This window comes from Cimex lectularius, unplaced genomic scaffold, assembly GCF_000648675.2.
Source record: "Cimex lectularius strain Harlan isolate CLEC.00 unplaced genomic scaffold, Clec_2.1 scaffold72, whole genome shotgun sequence".
Taxonomy (NCBI): domain Eukaryota; kingdom Metazoa; phylum Arthropoda; class Insecta; order Hemiptera; family Cimicidae; genus Cimex; species Cimex lectularius.
Genome location: NW_019392678.1, coordinates 766458 through 784505, shown reverse-complemented (window position 1 = coordinate 784505; position 18048 = coordinate 766458). Strand labels below are relative to the sequence as shown.

Below are 18048 nucleotides of genomic sequence, written 5' to 3'. Positions count from 1 at the left end.
TTCGTTACATAAATAAATCAAAGACCAATTGAACATAAACAGATAATAGATTTAATTATACCGACGAAAAACTATTTTTTAATAAATGTAGGATAATACAAGCAATTAAATGTTAATGCTTTATTTTTGGAGTCTGGATACAGAAATGTTTAGCTAGATCTTTGTCACGTTAATGATTTCGCGTTTCCTGGCTAGATTATGCTGGGTTATGTATGGTTTATGTTAGGTTAGGTACAGGTTAGGTTAGGTTAGGTTGGCTTGGGTTAGATTAGGTTAGGTGAGTTTTGAGACGGGTTAGGTAGCTTTGAGACAGGTTAAGTCAGGTTAGGAATTGTTGGGTAAGAGTCAGGATGAGGGATGACGGTTTAAATACGGTCGAAAAACTATTTTTTAGTAAATACAGGAGAGTACATAAAATTAAATGTTAATGATTTAAATTTCTAGGTTTGGAGTCTGGATACAGAAATGTTTAGCGAGACCATTGTCACGTTAATGATTTCGCGTTATATGGCTGGATTAGGCTGGGTTACTTATGGTTTATGTTACGTTAGGTTAGATAGGATTTGAGACGGGTTAGGTGGATTTGTGAAAGGTTAGGACAGGTTAGAAATTTTTAGGTAAGAGTTAGGATTAGGGTCGACTTAGGTTAGGTACGGTTGAAAAACTAATCTTTAATAAATACAGGAGAATACAAGAAAATAAATGTTAACGTTTTATTTTTGGAATCTGGATACAGAAATGTTTAGCGAGACCATTGTCACGTTAATGATTTCGCGTTACCTGGCTGGATTAGGCTGGGTTATGTAAGGTTTATGTTAGGTTAGGTACGGGTTATGTTATGTTAGGTTAGGTAGAATTTGAGACGGAGTAGATGGATTTGTGACGGGTTAGGTCAGGTTAGGAATTCTTAGGTAAGAGTTAGGATTAGGGACGACTTAGGTTAGGTACGGTCAAGATTACTTTACGTTAGATTAGCATTATCAGATTAGGTTAGGTAGGGTAATGGGTGAAGTTATGTTTCAAGCCCTTGGCTTTGTAAGATCGAAAATAATACCAAAAAGGTATTGTAGAGAGACCCCCTCAACTGGGACGCCCAATGGGTAGTTGCATGTTAAGGTCTCTCGTCTACTGAGAGCAGAAACCTACGAAAAGGTTCGTTCGAATAATACGTCTAGATGACTATAAGGTACTGTTTATTGAGTCATTGTTCACAAAATAATTTTTAAACGATCGAACTACAGGTTTGTTGCCAGGAGGCCCAAGAGAAATTCCCGCTTGTAGTCACACTGTTTTTTTTAATCTTGTGCAATATTTTTATTTGTAAAGTTTGTCATTTATGGAATCTACTTTCACAAAAAGAAAAACCAAGTGTTAAATCATGACTTTTAATCAACATATTATTATTAATTATTTTTAACAATACTTTTGAGCACTGGTTTTTACCTCTGTCGTATTGCGGTTGGGTCGATGGCAAACGTGTTCTGTTCACGAAAAAGCACGTCGAAAATCTTCACGCCGCGGGGACGAAGAAGGTCCGCCCAGCTTTTGGAATTCGTAACAGCCCATATAATAATATTATTTAGAGCCGTTGTTGCGGCGCATAGAGACAATGGCCGGGAATATCTCACGAGAGATTTGTCCAGAGGGCCCGGCCATTAAAGATTTCACGAGATAGAGAGAGAGTTGGGATGACAAGTGGAGACGCCTCGCCTCCGGGCAGATCGCTTGTCGACGTCCGATTCTCAGGTCGGCCGGCCTCTTCGGAATTTAATGCGTACATAATTTAAACTGTAATTTGTTCTGCTGGCCCGAATGTCAAAAGTAAAATGGACCAGGGAATGCAATTCGACTGGGCTATAATGTATACAATTGAAATGCCATTTTTTTCCACTTTCTGATCGACTGGGTGGCATCGCCTCAGGAAATGAGACCCACTCATTGGATATCCGTCAAAATGCAATTGTATTGTTTCCTTAGTTGCTTTAGACAATTATTAGTCACATAAAAGACAATATTGTAAATAATATGAACATTATTTAGGTTAACAGAATACTAAAACTACATAAATAACAAAATATAAACAAAATGTTTGTCTAACAGTGTTTGAATGAGAATTCTGACAGATTTCTTTTTTCAAGACCTTTTGAGGCTACCGGACCGGAAAAATGAAATAAAAGACTAAACTAAACTACTAAAATAAACTACAATGCCCAAAATCGCAATTTAAAGAAAGAAAGATAGCTCCTTTCCAAAAAGAGGATAAATAAAAAGAAGTGTTATTGTGTTTTTTGTTTTATTACTGTTGTTAAGTAGCATTAATGTATTTATAGTTTTCGAATGGAAGAATGAAAGGTGAACGATGAGCCTATACTCAGGCTGAATTGTTTTGCTTGTCTGACTCAATTATTATTATTATTATTATTGACCATACAAACTTATGGCACAAAAATTTGAAACCCTAATTAAACAGTAGGAATAAATTTTATAATTTGTGCGTACATTTGGTCTTCCAAAATAAGTATTTTAAAAGTACGTGGTATTTAGTGACTACTAGACTAGGACTCGCATATCTTTTCGCGGAAAAACATTGATGCATGATATTTTTTCGGACTGTGGATTCGTAAAATTCGCCGACCTAACTGCATAATGAGAATGTAAACAATTTTGTCTAAATTAGAATATTCGGTTAACGAACTTTGATATATCAAAGTGCGCACCTCCCAGAATCGCTTGTTCGTGTACAAAATATTAATTTGGCTTTCTGTAACTAGCCATAAAACATATCGACGTTAAAAGAGGATTGATTGTACATAAGCGAAAGCCGCTCGCAATCTAAATTTATAGTTTTATCGTAAGAGGAACCTTGTAAATTTACCAAAATTAACCTTCTCGTTTTTGATTATTTGTAGATCGTGAGATGGTCTGGAGTGATGTAGATTTAGAAAAACATTTTCTTTATCGTGCCTTCGTTTCGACCTTATTGAGATCATCTTCAAGGGCTGGGATTTACCAAAATGACTGTAAAGGTATATTAAAGCTTTGGACGGCAATATAATATATTAAATTATGAGTGAATGTTTGGAATCAGAGCTTTATAGCTCTCAGAAGGGATATAGCTAACTTAAGATGGAAGTTTTAAATGTATCAGTTAGAGGGCATGAAATGAACTTAGCCATTAAAACGCTCTTAAAAATTAATAGTAATAATAATTGAAAATGATGAAATAAGAATCAAAAGTTTAAAATGTACACGAGTAACTCCCGTATGAGTCAATTATTTTTGATATTTTATATCAGATCAATGTATGGTAAAAATAGTGATATACAGGGAGGTAATAATTTAAATAGTGAACAGGAATGTATATTATTATATTCATAAACATAGAGTCAAAAACATTTGCTTCACTTTTAAGAACAAAAAAAAGTTTTTGTTTTTGTGTATTTTTCTTTCTACATTTTAACAAATGTATCCGAAAATGTGTGGTGTATTGGTGACCGTTAATCGATATTTATTTAGAAATCGTGAGATGCGGTCTGGTGTGATGTAGGGATCAGAAAAACATTTTCTTTGTCGTTATTTTTCCACATCCAAAATGTAATTGTTATATGTAAACAATGTTTGTAAATCCCAGGCCCTGAAGATGATCTCAATAAAGATCGAACGATGGCACGATAAAGAAAATGTTTTTTCTGAAACCTACATCACACCAGTCCGCATCTCACCGATTTCTAAATAAATATCTCCGAAAATGTTTTGCTTTTTCATACCGAATTAAACAATTGCACAAGGGTTTAGGCGTTGACAGCCAAGTTTTTCTTTTATCCAAAACACGAGCACCTAGAGGGTTCATATAATCCCGTAGTCGAAATACCCTCGCAAAAAATAAGAGGGTTCATATAATCCCGTAGTCGAAATACCCTCGCAAAAAATAAACATTTTATCTTTTTTAAAATAAACACCACTGTGAAGAGATTACCAATGGTTTATATATTCAGAGATGATCATCGTATAGAGAGATGTTAAAATAGGTTAATAAGGAAATTTTTATAATGTAAATGATTTTTAGTTCCTTTCTTCCGAACAGTGTCTAAAATCACTTTTTGATTTCTTTCCCCTCTAATTGTGACTATACAATCGAGCGTGTTTGTAATTAATTTTTTTTCTCTCAATCGTTCAGATTCAAAGTTACTTGATGGAAAGAACAAATTTGATCTATAAAATATGTAAGTCATTTCATGTATGAAGATTTAAAAATACATGGTTGTTGACTGATGCATTTCAATCACGTATAAATTATAAATTGTGAAAAGGGATTTTTTGAGTGACAAAAGTGGTGTATCTCCGGGGAAAAATGTTCCGAAGCCAAGTGAATAATTTTATACTCTTTTCTTTTCAAAAATGATAGTTTTACACGTTAATTTGGAAGAGACAGTTAATTATTCACGTTTCGAACGGTTTACGGTGCAAACTAAAGATATAAATCGAACTTGCTAGGCGTGAAAGCCCGGTACAATAATTGAGAAGTCGTAATTGAGCTCTCGTATTATATATTCGTGAAGCATCTCAGTGGCTCATTAGCGGATGCCAAATTATCATTGAGCCCATGTCATGCATCACGCTCTTTCATGCTCATAAACTCCAGAGAACCTCTGGGCGGGTATAAAAATGACCGAGGCCGCCTTTGTAAGAGAAAAGGGCGGCGCCGCCCGGCAATAAATAAAGGGTTGTTACCCGGAGTTGCGGCCCCAACCACTTGTCGCCTCACGATATCTCTACGCAGGGAAAATTATGAATCAAACCCCGAGGAAAGCCAAGGTTCTGATTAAGGTGTCACTGAAACAGGATGTTCCATCACTGGATACAAAATTATGGTTATTGGCGGATCGGCCAAGGAGAAATTCACCTCGGGACAGAACAGTATCCTGGGCTATTTGTACTTACTTCCTCTTAATTCATTTCTTCCTGCGTAAATAACAGAATTCCAAATTCAATTTCGTGCACGACGCAAGAGAAATAATATTTCCTCCTTTCTTCTTTTTTTCAACTATCACACATAAAATGAATTATGGCTTCATTCGTTTGGCTCAATTCATCATTTCTCTTTGCAAGTGCCCAATATTGTAATTGTTAAAATTATTTTACTTTTTACTATTTAAATTTTGAAATATAGTACACTTTCAACTTTCCCTGAAGAAAATATTCCAAAAATCGTTCTTACTTCAGATATGAAATTCTGAGTGATATCCAATAAACACCTTCTTCTGCTGAGGATTAAAGTGAGGTCAGGTCATTCTTGATGTGAGCGATGGCAATTTTACATTTGTGTGCGTGTGTGTATGTGTATGTGGGTGGGTGGGTGTTGGTTATTTACAACTGTACAATGTGGCACAACATGTGAATTTGCTTTCCCCCTAAACAACGGGAAAAATTTCAATATGAAAGTTTTCAAAAATAAGAATTTCCTTGGTATATTACATATTTACTTAATCCTGAAGGTCTCACGACCACTGGAGGTCATTAATTTGGAGACTTTTGCAATGAGAGTGTTGGCATGTTTTGGAGGGTTTTTGTACAATTTTGAATATTTTGATTTTTTTTCACGAGGGTTCGCAACAGCAGAGGTCATATAAACCCTAAGGATGCAAGTGTTTTTGAAAAAAAAGCCCATTTGTAAGTGCGTCGGCTTCGAATGCAGGGCCGCTACATTATATATATATGACCCTAAATATTTCTGAATATTCTGATTAAATTGCGGTTGAAATAGGATATCCTCAGGGTAATGAGATGTTGGGAAAGTCGTCAGAAAAGAACTTTAACATTTTTTAAATTAAAAACTTTGAAACTATACATTTGTAAGTTCACATGGATTTAAAGAAGGTGTTACGTATTAATTTTTATTGTAATTCGGACATTGCGATCATTTCTTCTTATTCTAACCTATAGTTTTCTGTGAGGTGAGCGTTGTAGTTTTTAATTTTCCGTCATTGACCTAAACGTCCATATATGCTGTGTATCTATGTCTTCTATTTTCATTTTTACAAATATGATTACTTACGGAAATCAGAATACGCGACTCACCTCACAGAAAACCACCACGAACCCTTAATAATAGAGACAAGTATGAAACTATTACACGACGCACAAAAAAGAACACTTAGAAACAAACGAATATCATTCAAAAATAAAAAAATTTCTTAAAGACACAGAATATCAACAGTTGACGATCAACAATTACAGCAGACCAAGATAACCGAACAGAACGTCGACTCTACCACATTGTCGACCAAGGACGAGAGACATAACTGTCCAAAAATCACACACACGTAACACGGAAGATCCCAGACACGTCAGGCACAGCGAGGATAAGCAGACCAAAATGATCGGTAATGACTACTGACAACATTATAGGTTCTTCATTCCGCAGACCGAACTGAGAAATCTCACAATTTTGTTGTGTCAAAATTATTAAATGGCAAGTGGGTAGTTCAAAGAAGTGTATAAAAGAATGCAGACGGTAGAATGTTATGTTATCTTTTGGTGACGTTAATGTTTATACTTCACTACTTCACAAGGAGCAAGCTGATTGGACATAAGGAAGAATTCATTAAATTCACTAGTTTCGTGGTCCGCTTGACCAATTAAATCATTACAATTAATTAAGGTTTTTAGTCGAGATGAAAAAAAGTTAATGGCATGAGAGGGATTCGAACCCACGACCTTCGGCTAGATACGCCGCTGCTCTACCACCTGAGCTATCGTGTGCTCGATCTACTCGGATTTGGGGAGTTGATGTCCGAGTAGATCGAGGTCACGATAGCTCAGGTGGTAGAACAGCGACGTATCTAGCCGAAGGTCGTGGGTTCGAATCCCTCTCGTGCCATTAACTTTTTTCATCTCAACAAAAAACCTTAATTAATTGTAATAAGGAAGAATGTTGGTTGAACTTTTTTTAGGTTTGATATTAGAACTATTGTTGAAATTGGCAACTTGGTAGAAAAGTAAAAAGGCAAAAAGGTAGAAACCTAGTTTTTATAACTGAATAAAGCATATGAACAATTTATAATGATATAAGATTATTATAGGAATGAAGCTGCATGGACAATAGAAGAAAATTGGCGCACAAATGTTTTCTGTTTTACAGTCAAATTGTTGAAATTTGCCTAAGGGTGATAAAGGGAGTAGGTCTAACGACTGCATACAAAAGATATTGTAAATTGTAGAAGGTCTACAACCTAAAAATCACCTAAAAATATGATAAGTTCTAGGTGCCATCGATCATGATTCACAATGATCAAGATTCAAAATAAACCAAGATGCCTTAAATGGGATTGTAATGTTTAGAAATCGCAGTATAAAAAATGTTATAATGGTTTGGAATACGGAAGTGCATACTGAAGGAAGTGTATACTGTATAATATATAGGACCCAGCAAACTAATTTGAAGAACTCCAAGAGTATTAGGTTAGGTATGCAGGTATGTCGAGTTTTTGTTGTTATTATTAATCTACAACTTCATCAATTTATGTAATAAGCAGAAAATAGTACAAAAAATAATAGTTGTTTGTTCGTCGTGAATGTAATCCACCCATTAATGACCAGCTCTAGATAGCATCTAAGACTGTATCAGGTGAACCCAATGGATGGCTTAGTGTACGCAGATTGCCATATATCACGCGGCCAGCAACGCCTCCAATTCCTAGAGGGATAAAGGAAGAACGGTCACAGATGAGGGAGTTGAATGACAATTAAGAATGGAATTTGAAATATTGAGATTTAACTAGGTCAATACAATTAGGAATTCTGAAAGATGAGTGGAGAGAATCGTTGGACAAAGAAAAGCATCGGTGCTCGTGCGGAGGTTTTTTGACTGGAGGAATTTGATCCTATTGGGGGTTGATTTTCAAGCCGTTTCCTACGGTTCCAGCCCGTAAGTTCAGGTTGGACATAGAATAGCTATGAATTTTTTTGGAATAGTAAATCTTGGACTGTGCCTATCTAAGTTTTCTTGTACCTGTATTCAGTTCTGCCATTTTATGTTACATATGTTGATTCTACGTCAACCTTTTGTTAATACAGTGCCATATATTTAATTGGACCGTGATTTGCCTTGCGGATTGTAATTTGATTCAGATATATAGGAAGGAGTAATTTTCGTCTGAGGGTAAAGGACATGTATTGGGTTTTCATTAATTTTTATTATATTTTAAGAAACCATGGTTCTAAAGTATGATTGAATCTCAAGGACAGGAATGGATTGCGGTATGGTCTGTAAAGGTAAAGTCGAGTGTGTTAGGATGTTGAGGTTAGCCTAGGCAGAAAAGTTATGGAACAAGGATGGTCCCGTTAGGAACACCTGGAAGAATAGATCAGAGAGAATGAGGTTCGGAGATTGCATAGAAAAAACTATCATATAGGTAGGATTAAGGATGAGATAGTTTATTTTAAAAAAGTAGAAAGGAGTTCCAGCAGACCATGGTGCCACATGCAATACAACGCCTGATAGATCCAGGTTTGGACTGCTTACGATAAAATATGATGAATTATCAAAATTACGAAAAGCCAAATAGGTGTTCAGAAACAATATTAGCTTTGGATACGATTTCTTATACGGCCTCAAGTAAGTTTTACCAAGGATGACGTTATTAATGACTCTATTGTTTTGATTGATAAGTACAAAAGCAAGAAGAAGAAGGCGGTGAGAGTATTTTTTTTACTTTCCACATCAAACAGTGGTGTCATACTCAGTGAAACGACTGTTCCTGGACAATACTGTGAATAACTTGTACGGGATGAAATGACATATGCAACTTGTAGAGATATTGGGAAGTAAAGAAAATCGGAAACTGATAGTTAATGAGGAATAATGTATTTTGATTCAAAATGATTTAGTTGTTCGTTTAGTAAGTCTTTTAATAAATGCGGCTGTCATAGGAAGCAACCTAACTGAACGGTAGGAAGAAAATTTCAGTTGGAGTGGAAAATGGGCCTGCATCAATAATTCCTGCCTTTCATGGGACGAGCGGTTGTTGATTTTTTAAAAATTTCTTTTCTGAGAATTTCCAGACGGTTGGAAAATTAGGGTGCGCAAAATGATCGGATAGAAAACTGTTCAACGCATAGTAGGATGATTGCTACTGATCATTTCAGATCAACAGGGCTTTCCCAAGTGTTTTATTTTTTTACCCGAGCAAGACTGGCATAATTAATTTAATACTGAATGCAATTACTCGCCGTTTGCGAAAGAATAATGATTTTCTTGTAATGCTTGGTATCGAACATTTTTTTTTTACCACAATATGTTGATCTTTTATTAAAACAAAAAATCTCGGCCTTTAATTAGAATAATAGAATAAATTTTCAAGGTGCCGGTTAGAAACGTCATACTTGACATAGCCTGAACTCGACCGTCAAGCCATTGCACTCTTGATAATAACCGATGTTACAATAATAATAACACGTGGCGGTTTTAAAATGCAGTTTAATTGCGATTTCCGTTGTAAAACTCTTGCTGAATAACTAAACTAAACCTTTAGTTTAAAAAACAACTCACCCTATATCGCCACTTCCATAAGCCGCTGGCCTTTGCTGGAAATTGTTCATTGCGTACATATCTCTGCAAAGCAAAAAAAAAAAAACAATGAAATTAATGAAAGGCACTAAGCATTAAGGATTAATCCTTATTTTCACTAAATGACAATCAATCAACTCAAATTCTGTTGCAAATAAGATATAAATCTTAACTATTTACTAGATTTTCCCATGTTCAAAATCGTGCTTCTATTGCAATGTTTCAGATTGCACAAATTTAAACTATAAGCAATTTAAGATAATCATGAATAGATTATGAATATTTAGGACAACGATTAATAAATTTTTAATCGGTTTAATATACAAATTATATAGGTTAACTGGTATAATCCAGTTTTCAACGGATTTACTGAACTAATCATTGCCTAGCCTAAGTGCCCAACTAGTGATTATCTCTATAACGTTAATGCTTTGAAAATTATTTTGTCCGGCGTAAACCGATATTTACCAACAAATTTATTTTGCTTCGTGATTCAATACTGCAAACTGTGTGTTTGTGCTCTGGGTCAAAATACGAATTATTATTACCATTGTTTATCAAAATTGTTGATCCTGTTGGAGAAATTTAAATCACAGTCAATTTATTTAGTAATTATAATAATATAATTAAATCCTTCATATTCCTCTATTAGTTAAAGGTAATTAGGACAAAAATGCTTCATTTACTCCCTTTATTTATTTTTTAGTCCCTATTTGCACAAAATGTAGCCTTATGCCCTTCCATTTTGCTACGCGTAAAGATCGCTTTCAGTTAATCTTTTCCTTCGTTTATTTCATTTGATATTATTCTTATTCTTATTGAATGGCTTATAATGCAAGCTTATACTATGATGGTAAGACCCATTCTTACCATCATACGGAGCCATAGCCTGGGCTGATAAAGCAGAACAAATAACAAATTATGATGATACATTTAATCAAAACTTCCAAATAAAGTTACAAAATCGAATAGGAAAGAGGTAGGAGTATTCAGTCCTGGAACCAATTTTTTTTTTTCCAATGGATACCAGGGACTGGAGGAGTTCCCTCCTGAGTACTGTAGCTGAGCTGTACAGCTTATTGTACTTTATCCCCGGCTCCATATTTTGGGGGAGGGCTCGCAACACAAATGTGAACTTGAGCCCCCGTTGTACCGGTGTTCTTCCATCGAAGAAACTCATTTTTGAAGGGGGTTGGGACCAAATTCAGGGTCGCTGAGACCCGATCCCGCCCCTTCCATTGATGAGTGCCGTGTCAATTTCTTTCAATTGCGGCCACCGGTCCCCTTAGGCGTCAGAAAAAGTCCAGAGGCGACGGTGGGGATCGAACCCACGACCGCGGGATCTAATAGCCGAGAGTCTGACGCCTTAACCACTCGGCTACCGCGGCCCCTCCCTGGAACCAATACTGGGAACCCATGGGAAAATACAGACAGCAATATCTTCCAAGCTGAGGTCTGCGCAATCGAGACATGTACTCAATTCCAGTGAATAAAGGGTTCAAATCAAGAACATAGCTATCATGTCAGATAAGCAGCCATCAAATCACTAAGCTCAAACATCATTAGTTCAAAGATGTTGTTGAACTGATCAACCAAACTAAACAGATTAAGTACGCAGAACAAGTCAGCCTTAGCTGGGTCCCAGGACATGTGGGAGTAGAAGGCAACGAGAAAGGGGACACCCTTGCAAGAAAAGGGGCTGCTATTCAGTTGATAGAACCCGAACTTTATGTGGCAGAGGTACCCACACTATCAACGAATCAGACAAAAAGATGAACTTTCTTGCAGGAGGAAGTGCTTTGGGACGCATCATGTAACTGTTGACGTAATTCAACCACTGAAACCGGGCCTACTAATCAAATTCCTGGATGAACTCGGACACACTGGTGTGCTATAGGCACAGAACGGGTGATACAACAGCTCTTAAAGGGCGCAGTACACATACGCCGACTAATACATCTTCATCCACATACAAGCTATTTCTAAAAAATTTTATAGAGTTTCAAAATGTTTAAAAAGTTGTGTCTTCACCTGTTGGTTTGTTTACACAAATGTTTTTTGGTATATCTGAAAGTAATAGACTGGGCAAAAATAATTGGTTGAAGATGAATGATGTCAGCGGTATGCAGCGTGAATTTTGGATTTGTCCTAAACGCCTGATCATTTGGCTATCCAAAGGTATTGAGACAGAAGGAGGTTTACTTGAAAACAAGGACTGAACCAATAACGAAGGATTATTACGAAGTATATGAAGGATTAATAAGTAGGAGTACGATGATGAGTAGTGACGAATGATTGTTAAAATTAAAAATGACGTCATTGTGTTTAATTGAAAGTTACCAAGTTTCTTTGACAGTATAAATTGAAAATTGGTTTAATTTTGAATTGTAGAATAGCACAATTACCATAAGCCGATGATGTAAAGGGAAATTGGCATGAAACAGCATGCACTCTGACCGCTGATAGATTTTTTTTCTCGAGAAGGCGCCTTCGATTTGGTCGTTGTACACGTGCCAATTCAAAAGAACTCCAGGAAACTTCGAGGTAAACACCTCTGGAGTCCTAGGCGCCACACTCCCTCACATCTGTGTATAGTAGTGGCCAGAAATATCGCGGGACAATCCTGGGTGGTCTGCACTCTACGACAAGTCTATTTCAGACAACTTTTCACATACTGTTGGTTAACTTGGTTTTTCAAAACGTGCAATGATATTTTTCAAATTTCAAACGGAATGAAAATCATACTGATGTTTGATAGACTGTACACCTACTTAATAACATTTCGTGAAATCATAATGTTTTCCAATAATGTACAAAACGTTTGATTTTATAGTTGTTTATTCTAGCATAACGGGAAGCCAACACATTTATACTTTTTTTGAATCTAAACATATTGCATATTCTGCCAGGCCGAGTTGTTTTACAAGATCGTAAAAATTTATCCCGGGCTGGGCTCGTGCCAAATTTCGACAATCTAGTTTATGGCGCTGTGGAATCCCGAAAATGCACTCGACCAGATTATGTTGGGGCATGCGGCTGGGCGTTCTACGTCCAGGAACCCACGGAGGGTAATTATTAATTTAATTGGGTTATGTTTAAAAAATTAAAAGCATCTGACAATAAGGTACGGATAAACATTGTGAGTTAAAAACTGTTTTCCTTCCACAGTCAATATGTATATAAAAATATAGGCAATGTAAAAATATAATAAAATAAAAAATGGAGATATTTTGTTTAAACTCAAATAATTATTTACAAAACTATGTATCGTGTCTAGTTTTTGTGCCAAAAATCGTCCAATAATATTTTACTTATATAACAATTTTTTAAAGAATAATAGGGCTGTTCATGTTCTACCGTTTTTACTTGCGGGTACTTGTTTTTTCTACAGCATAAGTTAATTTTAAACATATGCATAATTTTAAATACGAACATAAGCAGAAAAGAGAGAGAAAGAGAGAGAGAAAGAATAAAACAGAAAGAAAGAAGAAAGAGAGAGAATGAGTGAGTAAGAGCGAGAAGGGAAAGAGACTGATAAAAGGACGACGGGGTGAAATAGAGGGGACTAGAGAGAGGGGGAGGGAGAGAATGTGAGAGTAAGTGAGAACTAGAAGGGAAAGAGAGTGGGAAAAGGATGACGATGAATGAGAGGGAAGAGAGAGGGAGGGGGAGAAAGAGAGGGAGAGGGAGAGGGAGAGGGAGAGAGAGAGTGAGTGAGAGAGAGAGAGANAGAGAGTGCTCATACATATGCGGATTTGAGCACATATAAATCAACTATCAGATATTCTTATAGATCAAGTGAAGTAGTAAATTATGTTAGTTTTGTAAGTTTCTTATATTCAGTAATAACTGTGATGATTTTGCTATAGTATGAATTACGTTTAACCTTACACATTAAATTTTGACCTTTTGTCTCTATTTGGAATTGCATTTTGCTGTTGTTTAAACTACCACCAAAATGACAACGTATTGTTCGTAGAATATCAATATTCTTACTAAATTTGAAAGGAGAGGATCTGCTACTACAATATATACCAATGATGTCAACAGAAGCGCCTTTCCAATTCAAATGATCAATTTCCAATCACACTGCATTTTGGAACAATGGACAACATGGAACATGGACATGTGGAACAAATCACAGGGTCAATCATTGTTATTATGTAGATTGAATTTGGAGAATCCATAGTTTTTTCATAGACAATTATACGTTGCATGCATCAAGATGGGGATTTGTTGTTTGTATATATGCCAAATGCAATCACCAAAAATATTTTATATCCAAGAGCATTGCAATGGATTTAACGCTGAATACAATATTATTACAATTTAGTACAATGTAATCCTAAACAAAAATAATATCGCATATATAGGTGACTAATACCATGACTTACTATCATTGATATCAAACATTCAGTTGTGTTCATTTAATTTATATACATACATATTTCTTCTATTCTCCTACCTAGCAATAGCAATATGTATACACAAAATAATGTGTTAAATAACACCTTTTATTATCCACCTGGGTATCGCCGGGGTATAAAACTTAGTACTCGATAAAACTGCCAACTATTGTTCAACCTATCTATATGTTATAAAAAGTGGAGTAGGTAAAAAAAAGATAAAAAGATAGAAATCACGAGACATAGTGAGAAAGGAGTAGAAAAAAAGAGATAGATAGAAGATATATTAATAGATGAAGGGAAAAGAGAGAGAAAGAAGGAGGGAGAGAGGGAGGGAGGGAGAGAGAGAGAGAGAGAGAGAGAGAGAGAGAGAGAGAGAGAGAGAGAGAGAGAGTGAGTGAGAGTGAGAGAGAGATTAAAAATTAGCGAAATATATAAATTCAGTTTTTAAAAGAGAACGTGAAAGTCATATTTTTGAGGTTAGCAAATTTAAGGGTTTTTTACGAGGTTGTTTCATCGAAGAGATTATATGAACCCTCCGGGAGCCGGTGGAAGCCCATTTGTATGTCGGGCAGCCCTGCTTTCGATCCCCGGACCTTTAGCTTACTGCAATGTGGGCTGAGTCAAAGTCTAAACCGTTGAGGCCACGGACGCACCCGAAAATTTAAGGGTTAAAGAGATAAGACCGAAATTTATGCAAATTAGTAATTTAGTTCTTAATTTCTCTCTGCACTTTAATGTTTTATACGTTTTAGTGTAGTTGAGATTTATTATTAGTTATCATATTTTATATTAAAACACGTGGTTAACTGGTTAAAACTTTATTAGTTAAGTCAACTATTTGTACAAATTTTATAAAATATGTAAGCAAGTATATAACATACTTAAATTTGGAACAACGTGATGATATATTTTTTAAACTAACTTTAAACGTGTTTTCAGTCTTCATTTTTTTAAACGGATTTATGAATAAAGTCATACAAGAAATGTTTTATGCATGTAGGTATAATTCACCTTTGGAGAAAAATAATAGCCATCTGTACTAAGCATTTCGAAATAAAGTGCTGTATGTTTTGAGGGATATGATGAGTTGATTAAAGGGGAAATAACCGGTATATTCTTTTTATAAATTTAATTTTTAAAATAATTTATTTTTACTTTCTATATACCATGATATTTATTTTGATTTTAAAATATTTTTAAAGGTACTTAAGTATCGAACTCCGATCTCCTTTATTTTTTCCATGGAACTTAATTAAGCTTACATACGGTAGCCATTCTTCTTCAAAAATAGTATGGAATGTTTTTCAATGAGAATATTTATACAGGAAGATATCGGTTGCGAAATTGTGTATGATTATTATTTACCTTCAGATTTAATGAGTGAACAATTAAAGAAAAATCTAATTATTGCTCTTTCTAATTCCGCCTCGTGGCTTTTGTTTATAATTAATTGACAATTCAGCCTTCACGGTTTTACGCCCATTTTGCATATTCCCTCCTGAGACATTTAAAGACAAAAGTAATTCTGGTTTTTTGATTTTTACAGGGTCAAGAAAACGTAGATTTTCCGTAATCTTGTACATTTTGTCTAGAAATATTTTGTTGTCTATTTTTCTGTTGATTAATGAACATCCCAAGTTGACAGTACTGACTAATAGCTCATGTCGTCCTATTCATAGACGCTTGGATGATTTCCTGCTAACGCGGAGACATTGGCAGGTCTCGGACAGTATAAATATAGGTGACAGAAGTGTCACCCGTCGGCGGACAGGTGTATTTCAAGAGAAGCGCAGGACCGCAACAGTTTTAAACTTTCAAAGTTAACCGAGTCAAAGCGATTGACACACTATCGTCAAGCCATGAATGGCAGGCTTAAGTATGAAACCTTTTTTTTTCACAATTTTACCATTTTCAAGGCAAAGAGGAGAAAATTTCAGGCTTTGATGAAACTTGACGGAGTGTAACACATAATTATGTGCATTTTTAATATATGCAACAATCTTTTATGCTTAGCAACATTTTAACCGCATCCCGAACATGCCTTCATAATTTGTACTTTCCATATTAAGGGAAATATTAAATAAATTCATTGTTGAAAGACACTTTTAAGGTGGCAGTATTTAAAAATTGGTTCTAATATCGGTGAATATGATGACTGTTCAATTATAATGTCTCTGTTTAGGTTTTTTGGGGTAAATAGTATAATAAAAAAAATATTTTGAATACAAATTCAGTTAATTTACAAACATAGAGATAACATTAACATTCAACTTACATGTCCGACGTCCTAAATAAAAATAATAATGTAATAATCATTTAAAAGTCAACGAATTTTTAAATACACCTCTCTACATGTTTTTAACAGAAAATGTCAGGTTATAATAAGTATAGTTTATATTTCAAGTGACTATCAACTTAATAAACCCCTTAGACCAAAAATTCTCTACAATTAAATCATTGTTATATAATTTATATGTACATTTATATAATCAATAAGATACATAAATAATTTTTATGTACAGTATTTACATAAAATATTAACCATGTAGAGAGAGAAGCTTAGTTTTTTAACACATTGCTATAAATTGTGCTTAGTTTATTGTAATCAGTCTTTAGATTACAGGAATTACAAAATCTTTTTGAACAAACATTGATTCTTTAACAATCTACGGCCAAGTTCTCTTTCATTATCCATAATTTTTATTTATTTATTTATTTTTTTTGTTTAACGAGGGTTTGCAGCAGCAGAGGTCATACAAACCATCAGGGTGCCGGTGTTTTTGAAAAAAAGCCCATAAGTATGTCGGGTTCGAATGCAGGGCCGCTGGACCGGGACCTTTACCTTACAGTGATGAGCGCCGTGTCAACGCCTAAACCGTTGCGGCCACCGACGCCCCCTTTATCTATATTAAAATTAAAATTGTGCTTCTTGTCAATCTCATGTTTAGATAACCCTGTACCTGTTCTACTGTGGTTGTTACAGTCATATTTGTGGGTTCTAACTCTTTCTAATAGGTATGGTTTGGCCGTAGTATACAGTTGGACAGTCGTTACATTTGATGCAATAAAAAAAAATCAATGTTTGTTCAAAAAGTTTGTAATTCCTGTAATCTAAAGACTGATTGCAATAAACTAAGTACTATATTTCGCGTCACACCTTGACCGTTTTGTGCAACTCTTCTTCCACCTGTGATTTTTCATATATTTAATTTTTGTATAATGTAGGCGAGTGATATTACCAATGTTATCTAGAAGTAGTTTCATACAAAACCAATAGTTTTTAAAAGTTAAAATGCAGGAGTTCATTCTTTTTCCCAACGAGAGGATCCAGAGTCGGCTAACAGGCAAGAATTACCTTCTCCTCCTGTTGTACTTGAGGGAACTGACCCGCTCTCTCGTGGAGGCTATGTAACTTCTACATTTTTAAAAAATACAGCCCCGAATAACATTCGCTAACTCAAGCGCGATATTTTTTGAAATTTACAGATCTTGGGTCATTTTTAATGAACATTGCTTCAAAAAACTTTCTTTTCTTGCATGTTTTTCTCTTTTTACTATTTGGCATTACTGCAATCAAAGTTATGATTGTTTTTTAAGGCATGGACTGCCAACGCACTGTCTTCTTTTTTGTTCTTAACACTATATTCATGTTGGTACATCCTACGTTTCAGATGCTGGTCCGTTTCACCGTAGTACACCCAGAACCCCAGTTTGTAATATAAAATCAAAAAACTAAATGTATTTGTATGTTGTAGGCGTTTCTCTTGTATACCTTGAGAAAAAAGGTATATCCTCCTAAACGTAGGTGAAAGAAATGTAAGTGAAACGAGTGGTGTCGCTTTTTGACTGAAAATCCCCCCAAAAAACCCAACAGAGATATTATAAATTAGTTAAGATGATAAAATTGGTCGGAAGGAAAGTTACATGTAAAACTATACTGTGATGTAAAAAAATATTCTCTGGGAGTCGTCCAATGCCCAATATATTGCAAAAATTGCTGAATTGGTTATAATTGCAAAATACTGATAGGTTATAGTCCCAAAAACTACAGAATTGGTTTCCTGATGTAAT

General features: G+C 35.2%; 1 protein-coding gene across 9 annotated transcripts in view; it reads right to left on the bottom strand.

The window, feature by feature from the left end:
• Window positions 1–18048, bottom strand: part of LOC106667050 — a 258398-nt gene that overhangs the window by 156148 nt on the left and 84202 nt on the right. For all 9 annotated transcript variants that reach the window (XM_014394680.1, XM_014394679.1, XM_014394684.1 and 6 more), the window contains one exon: window positions 9551–9613. In XM_014394680.1, the coding sequence (XP_014250166.1) occupies window positions 9551–9613 (63 nt within the window). The remainder of the gene's footprint in view (window positions 1–9550; window positions 9614–18048) is intronic.